The 8,045-nt window shown below is 49.9% G+C and overlaps 1 protein-coding gene across 1 annotated transcript; it reads right to left on the minus strand.

Annotated features, from left to right (window-relative positions):
• Positions 1–1,424: 1,424 nt before the first annotated feature.
• SMPDL3B (sphingomyelin phosphodiesterase acid like 3B) lies at positions 1,425–6,549 on the minus strand. The gene is made up of 6 exons (XM_010165617.2): positions 6,459–6,549; positions 5,756–5,899; positions 5,002–5,174; positions 4,667–4,847; positions 3,928–4,061; positions 1,425–1,817 (listed from the first exon to the last, which is right to left on the minus strand). Exons 2-6 carry the CDS (start codon positions 5,877–5,879, stop codon positions 1,425–1,427), a joined length of 1,005 nt encoding a protein of 334 aa, XP_010163919.2. The 5' UTR covers positions 5,880–5,899; positions 6,459–6,549.
• Positions 6,550–8,045: the final 1,496 nt, after the last annotated feature.

An 8,045-nucleotide genomic window follows, 5' to 3' on the forward strand; every position in this document is an offset into this window, starting at 1 on the left:
TTGCCAAGGAGCCGTGGCTGTTACCAAACTCCTGCAGCAAAGCAGCTGCCCCGGGGCTGGGAGCACCCCAAGTGCCCCGGCCCAGCCTGCAACAGCAGCTCTCGGGCACCCAAAGCATCGTAGAATCGTAGGATGTTGTGAGTTGGAAGGACCCACAAGGATGATGGATCCAACTCCTGTCCCTGCACAGGACAATCCCAACATTCACACCATGAACCTGAGGGACTTGGACAAATGCTGCTGGAATCTTGGTGCCATGAGCACCTCCCTGGGGAGCCTGTTCCAGTGCTCCACCACCCTCTGCCTCAAGAACCTTTTCCTCATGGCCAACCTCACCCTCCCCTGCCACATCTTCCTGCCATTCCCTCTGCTCCTGGCATTCGTTGGTGGCCAGAGAGAAGAGATCAGCACCTGCCCCTCCTCTGCCCCTTGGGAGGAAGTTCTAGACCATGATGAGATCTCCTCTCAGTCTCCTCTTCTCCAGGCTGAACAAACCAAGTGACTTCAGCCTCTCCTCACACCCTTCTCCTCTAAACCCTTCCCCAATGTTGTGTCCCTCCTCTGGACACTCTCCAGCAGCTTTAGATCCTTTTTATCCTGTGGCGCCCAAAACTGCCCCCAGTGCTGGAGGTGAGGCTGCCCCAGTGCAGAGCAGAGCGGGACAATCACCTCCCTCGACCAGCTTGCTCGATTCCCTCAAGGTTCTCCGAGGAGCTAGCAAAGCCCAAGCCTGAGAAATCACCAAATCGTTCCGTGGTTCTCACGGTGAAGCAGCCAAGGTCAGGTTGCAATGCCCCGCTGAAGTGGATGGGAGTTACGAGAGCACAGTTTATGCTCCAAAATAATAATCAAGCTTCTTAGGCTGGCGCCTCATCTTGGGCACTGATGAATCAAAGGACCAAACTTGCTGGAGTTCATACACTAAGGAAGAAATGAGCCCACCTGGCTTTGCTCATAAGCCAAGGCAAGGCTGCTGCTGTACAAGGCCACCAAAACAAGACCTTCTGGGTCACTGGCTGTATGGTCTTTCCAGAAGAGAAGTGTGGGCCAACATGAGGAACCCACCTGACAGCAAACTCCTGGGGAACACGTGGGAATTCGCAGCTCACATCCACGGCAGGCTGAAGTCCACTGGGAGACCTGGTCTTCCACCCGATTTGTGAAACTACCTCAGAAGTCACAGCAGGAGGGAGACAGACTCCCTGGCTCCCTCAGTCTGGCACGAAAAGACCTGGTAGCAATCCCTGCCTTTCCTGATGCAGCAAGCTTTTCTAGAAGATTTCAAATCAACACCATAGAGCTTTTAGTAAAAGCCACTGATATCATCTTGGTTTCCAAGGAAGTTCTCAATGCCAAAAGCATTCACAGCTGCTAATCGTGTGCAGCATGAACTTGTGCTCTCTTCATTTCCTCTTGCTCTGTCATTACAGCGGTTGCTGGGGACTGAGAATTCGTAAGAGCAAGCAGAAAAATAAAAGCCAAACACTGATGGCAGCAGAGGTGGAGCTGCTTGTTTTAAGACACTCATTGTATTTTGTAAAATCGACTTCCCTGATGGCACAAAGGTGCTCAAGGCGGCAGGCCTCCTCGCACGGGGTGAGGTCATAGCTGACAGAGTTAAACTCGTAGTACTGCTGCAGGCAGCGGGGATCCTTCCATAGCCTCTCCAGCACCATCTGCATGGAGCGTGCGGAGCCATCCGGCACTTGGAAGGCTTCTGTCAGCCTGTACTCTTCCTCCCACGCTGGGAACTCTTCCTCCCACGTTGAGGCCATCATGTTGGCATGAGTTAGGTTCAAGTAATAAGTCACCATATCCTGCAGGGAGAGAAAAACAGAACGAGGACAAATCAGGAAAGGATCAGCCCGCAAGTGAAGTGTTTGGCCAGGATGCCATCAGCCCCTTCCCCCAGACCCGCCTGTGCCACAGCCACCTGTATTTGCTGCAGGCAGCGCATCTCCCCACCCAGCGAGGGGTGAACTGCCTCCCACCGGGTGCTTTCTACCAAGGTGTGAACCTGGGGACAGACACCTCCAGTGACAGACTCTCCAGAACTCACTGCAAAACCATCCTGGTTCCTAAGGGATAAAGGGATGGTTTTTCTCTCCTTGACTGAGAAAAGAAGGCTTCAGGGAGACCTTCTAGTGGCCTCCCAGTACCTGAAGGGGCTCCAGGAAGGCTGGGGAGGGACTTTGGTCAAGGGCAGGGAGTGACAAGACAAGGGGTGATGGCTTGAAAGTGGCAGAGGGGAGATGGAGATGAGATGTGAGGAAGAAATTCTTTGCTGTGAGGGTGGTGAGACAGTGTCCCAGGTTGGCCAGAGAAGCTGTGGCTGCTCCTCCCTTGAAGTGTTGAAGGCCAGGTTGGATGAGGCTTTGAGCAACCTGGTCTAGTGGAAGGTGTCCCTGCTGATGGCAGGGGGGTTGGGACTGGATGATCTGTAAGGTCCCTTCCAACCCAAACCATTCTATGATCCTATGATTTTAGCTCCAAACATAACGAATTCTGAGCCTGGCCTGCTTCAAAATCACTTACTTACTATCAACACTGGCCACTGGCAGCAGCAAGGGCTGGAGCACTGTTGCTTACTGAATGAAGTTATTTTCTCAACTGTAAAAAAACTAAAGAATAAAGTTTTTCATATCTGTTCTCAGTTTCTTGCCTTTTTTCTCTCTGCTTCACTAGCTCCCCAGCCTTCCACAGTGTATTTTAGCATTAATTTCTCATGCTATAAATGTGTAAACAGTGTGTCTGTAGAGCTGCTTTATTCATCACAAAAAAAAAAGCACAAACACCCCATCCTCCACCTCCCTGCAGATAAGAAACAAAACCTGCCCCTATGATTCACCTACATTCAGATCCATTACAAGTGAATCAACTTAGTAAATGGCCGGGGGGCAGGGGCAAATAATTTTCTAGATGGTTAAAAGTTTCTGGAGGGCGTTTGACAAATCTGTCAGTCCCCAAAGAGAAGCTCTGCAACCCACTTACCTGTGTAGTTGTCCTGGTTTTGCTAGGGTAGAGTTAATTTTCTTTCTTTTTAGTAATTAGAAGAGTAGTATTTTACTTTCAGTGTTTCAGTTCAGACTTATCATGAGAAGAATGTTGATAAAATACCAATGTTTTTAGTTACTGCAGCTCAAGGCCACAGTTTGTCTGTTTCACAGCTGCACTAGGACTGGGAGGGGGAAGCGCAGTGAGGAGCAAAACCCAAAACTGGCATCTGGTTGTGCCAATGAAATATTCCATATCATATCTCCTCATGCCAGTATATTAACCAGGGATGACCGGAAGACAGGGCACTTCTCTCGGGGATCGCTCGGGCTCACTCTTCCAGGGTTTCGGTTCGGGACCGTCTCGGCTCCGGGATTGTTAGCTGGCACAGGCTGGGGCATGGGCAGTGGGTGGTGAGCTCTGTGTATCACTCATTTGTATAGTCTGTTATTACTGTTGTTATCATTATCATTTTCTTTTAATTAGTAAATAGTTTTTATCTCAACCCGTGAGTCTTTGCCCTTCTTTCCAAATTCTCTCCCCTGCTCCCTGGGTGAGGGGGGGGGGAGGGTGATAGAGCAGGCTGTGTTTGGCTGCAAGCTGCGAGCAAAAGGGTGAATCCACCCAAACCACCACAGTAGTAAAGCGAGTGTCGAAGACCAGCTAAAGAGATGAGGAACACTACAAAGTCTGTCAGGCACTGCCCCAAGGAACCCAGCGCAGCAGGCCTGGGCCAGCTGACTGCAGTCACCCTGCCTTTGCTCACTGATGCTCTTGCTAAATATTTGCGCTAGCCACAGAGCTGAAATTTCTTGGCTGAGGTCATCTCTTACGTAGATGCTCAGCTCCAGTAGTCCTGCCTGTTAAAACCCCAGGGAGGAATTAAAGCACTCTGGTAGAACTGCAGCGTGCAGCACACGGGGATCCCCCTACCAACACTTGAAGGGTGTCTGGATCGTAGTCAATCACCCGAATCCCAGGGTTGTTGGCTCCATTGTTCACTCCAGGCAATGTTGTTTTCCAGGGAGTCACTCCAGGGGCCAAGAACATGACATTGATTGGAGAACCTTAAGGGAAAGGCAAAACAACCCATGAGTGGCAGATCCTGGCTTGTATCCTACCCTGTCCATGCTGCAGTGAGCATCCCAGGAACTGATCGCGCTGCAAACAGCAGCTTTGTCACCAGCCCTCGTTACCACAGCGCGTGCGTAAAGATCAGCAGATGGAACGGCACCAGGCATTGAAGGTGGGACCACGGCAGCTGACAACAGGCTTTCCACCACTGTCAGAGACTCTTGCAGGGAGGGTGCACAAGAGAACCACGTTCAGCAAAGGAGACCCAGAGCACTACCCACAACCCTAGTGCAAGATTCTTAACTGCTCCCTTATGTCTCAGCTGATGTTCAAAGTCCACCACAGGAAGCAGGCAAGAAGCTGCAAGGCACTGAGGGGACACGACGAAGTTTGAGGATAAACAGGAAGGAAGGATGGAGCTACACGCCAGTGGTGATCAGAACCACTGTTGTCTCTTGTTTACCAAAGCATTTCACAAGCCTCTTCTGGCTTTTCAGCTGCATCCAGCTACCAGCCACTGAAAATTCCCTTGAGAACAGTGATTTTCAGGGGGTTGTCAGAGCCATCACACAAATGCTTGGGTGGCCAGAACCAGTACCTGTATCACTGTAGAACATCCGAAAGCTGTCCGTGTGATGGTGCCCAAAAAACTGGGCAGCAATCACTCTGTGGTGTTTCTGCACAATTTTCAGGTATCGTTCATTAAAGCCGCTCCGGAACCAGGGCTTGCCTCGTTTCTTCTCAAAGAAGCCAGGAGGGACGTGCCCCACAATGTAGACCTACAGAAGCAAAGAGCTGCACTGAAGGCAAAGCCCACACTTCCCACAGGGTGCTGGCTTGCTGTGGCTGCACAGAGGGGAGAGCAGGAGCAAGAAGAGCTTCCAGGCTGGGAGAAGCCCTCTACAAAGCTTGGTTATTAATTTATTTTAATACCATTTCATCTGCTCTAGAGGCATTGGTCAGTGTTTCTTCCAGCCACTGGAACTGCCCACCAGGATCTTCCTCAGCAGCAGTCTCATCATTCTGGTCATAATACAGGTTGGTATTGAGGACAACCACTCGCCCCCTTGTCCTTGGGCTGGGCAGCTTCTCACTGTAGAAAGCTCCTGAAAAATCCAAGAGGCAGGAAAGAGCTGGAGGTCTGGTCACGCTGGTTGCTGTGACCCCAGACCTATTCGTTTCCATCTTTCTCAGCTCTCCTTGGCAATAGCCACAGCAGAGTCACTATCTGGACAAGGTGCCAGAAGTGCTCTGACCACTCCAGGGTGGGGATTTGGAGTGACTCTTCCCTCTCTGTACCCCCTGTTGTCGTGGTTATGCCTCTCCAGGTGAAGGGAGACCCTGCATGGGGACAGTGTGCAGCACCAGGAGCTGGGCAGCTCTAGAGGGCCACAGTGCTGGCCTGCGCCACCAGCTTTCTTAAAAGATCATTTTTCTTCCACTGAAGCTCAGCACTCTGCATTCTCTGTTGGGACACCTTCTAGGAACTCGAGGAAAGCAGGAGAGACCAAAGCGTAAGCAAATTTATTTTCTCACATCCAGGAGAACTCAGTGCCAGAAATCAGCAATAAATTGGACCCTTCTTCTGCAAATACTCTACAAATACTGTTGGAAAACTATCTGTGGTATTCTCCTAACCATCCCCATCTCCCCAGGGTGCTGCCAACATGAGCCAGTGTTGCCATACCTGCTCTGAAAAGAGGAACAGAAGCATCATTCAGCCAGGGACGCCACAGTTCGGCTGTTCGGTTGTAGATCCTGTGCTCCTTCCCTGGAAACTGATTCTTGGGGTGGAAGTCATGATTGCCCATTGCCGCATAGACCTTAGTATCTTAGAGTAAAAGAGGCACAGAGGAATCTATGCTTGCTTCAGAGTTCCTCAGCACCAAAGCTCCCTCAGGCTCTCACAGACTTGGAAAAAACAGCGTGGGTCAAGAGATTTGCAAACACAAATCATCCCCACCAGAGCTGTGTGGCTGCACTGACTGGGGGGACCACACTGCAAAGACCACCCTTCCTTGGGACAAGCCACCCCAGAGCCACAGCTTTACAGATGAGTCAGTGAGTTTTCACCATCAGTAACGCTCCTTGCCCTACTGCTGACATGGATTAAGTGTGAGGAATCTTGGAGCTTTTTCTGTCTTTATGACTAATGACAGAAATGTTTATTTTCCTCTTCTGACTGAGTTAACCTGCAACAACGAGTGCGCATCAGACGCCTCAATTCAGACACACCTCATGCCATACAGCAACTAAGACAACAAACGAGTCCCAACAACCACAGCCCTTCTGCGTCCTTCCCCGTCCTGACTCTCCCATTTCTCCACCCTCGTAAGCTCTTCCCATGACACTCTGTGCTCCTCTCCCCTTCTCATCCCCCCAGATCCTACCTGGAAATGTCTCTTTTATCAGAGAAGTCAGATTTTCTATTATGTGCAGAACCTTTTCTTCTCCAAGCTTCTCATTGGGAACGTGAGGAGTATCATCTCTAGAAAAATAAAAGCAGCACCGTCACTCTCTGTGACTAATGGGGCATCTGCTTAAAGTGATAAGCAAGGCAGAGAAAATTGCTTACTTCTCTTTGTGCCTCCTAGGAAAAAAAAAAATTAAACTTTTGGGGGTGGGAACCAGCAGTATTTTGACTGGCCAAGGCACTAAAGGAGTTTCAAGGAATTGTGCAAAGTGAAAATGGGCTGTGCTTCATTCTACCTTGAAAAACCCATACACAAGCCTATGAAGTGGAGGCTCATTCTCCCTCAGTGCATTTAATAGATGCTAAAGCTGACTAGAAAAATTGCAAGGAACAGCATTTTGCAATCTCAGGTCAACATCTGACCGGCAATAGTGAAGCAAAGCTGTTTGTACAGCAGTTTGAACAGCAGGATAACAACTCTCATTAAAAATGAGACAAAGGAACACCTCCAGTAAGGCAGTGATCACCAAGGTCTGCCTCCAAAGGCGCGGCAGACACACACTGCTGCTTTCACTAATATGCTGATGGCATTTGTAGATGATGCTGGGCTGTCAAAATTCAAAATTATGTCAAAGGACTGGGAGTCCTGGTGGGCAGCAGGATGACCATGAGCCAGCACTGTGCCCTCGTGGCCAAGAAGGCCAATGGCATCCTGGGGGGCATTAGAAGGGGGGTGGTTAGTAGGTCGAGAGAGGTTCTCCTCCCCCTCTACTCTGCCCTGGTGAGGCCCCATCTGGAATATTGTGTCAAGTTCTGGGCCCCACAGTTCAAGAAGGACAGGGAACTGCTGGAGAGAGTCCAGCACAGAGCCACCAAGATGATGAAGGGAGTGGAGCATCTCCCTGCTGAGGAAAGGCTGAGGGAGCTGAGGCTCTTTAGCTTGGAGAAGAGGAGACTGAGGGGAGACCTCATTAATGTTTATAAATATGTAAAGGGCGAATGTCAGGAGGATGGAGCCAGGCTCTTCTCAGTGATGCCCGATGCTGGGACAAGGGGCAATGGGTGTGAGCTGGAACACAGGAGGTTCCACTTAAACTTGAGAAGAAACTTCTTTCCAGTGAGGGTGCCAGAGCCCTGGGACAGGCTGCCCAGGGAGGGGGTGGAGTCTCCTTCTCTGGAGACATTCAAAACCCGCCTGGACGCCTTCCTGTGTGATCTCATTTAGGTTCCTGCTCTGGCAGGGGGATTGGACTGGATGATCTTTCGAGGTCACTTCCAATCCCTGACATTCTGTGATTCTGTAACTGGGGGAAATAGTTTGAAGGAAAAAGAAAAATCAACATAAAGTCATAAGGACCAGTAACTACTTCTAAGTAGGAACAATCATCCACAGAGACAGAAAATGAAAACGAGGGTCAAGCAACAGCACTGCAACCTAGGACTGGAGGTTACAGCAGATTACAGGTTGATGTTGCATTGTTAGAAGAAAAGCAAACATTACAAGAGCACATATACACTTACAATAATCACACAAAATAAAGCTTTTACTGTCTACAGGTGTTAT

This window comes from Antrostomus carolinensis, unplaced genomic scaffold (genome assembly GCF_000700745.2).
Source record: "Antrostomus carolinensis isolate BGI_N321 unplaced genomic scaffold, ASM70074v2 scaffold37003, whole genome shotgun sequence".
Classification (NCBI taxonomy): Eukaryota; Metazoa; Chordata; class Aves; order Caprimulgiformes; family Caprimulgidae; genus Antrostomus; species Antrostomus carolinensis.

Excerpts from the sequence above, each read along its gene's own strand:
- SMPDL3B (XM_010165617.2), bottom strand. The coding sequence starts at position 5,879 with ATGGGCAATCATGACTTCCACCCCAAGAATCAGTTTCCAGGGAAGGAG. Across the intron at positions 5,175-5,755 it reads TGTTCCTCTTTTCAGAGCAG|GAGCTTTCTACAGTGAGAAG; the intron begins GTATGGCAACAC and ends TGGATTTTTCAG. Across the intron at positions 4,062-4,666 it reads GATGTTCTACAGTGATACAG|GTTCTCCAATCAATGTCATG; the intron begins GTACTGGTTCTG and ends CTTTCCCTTAAG.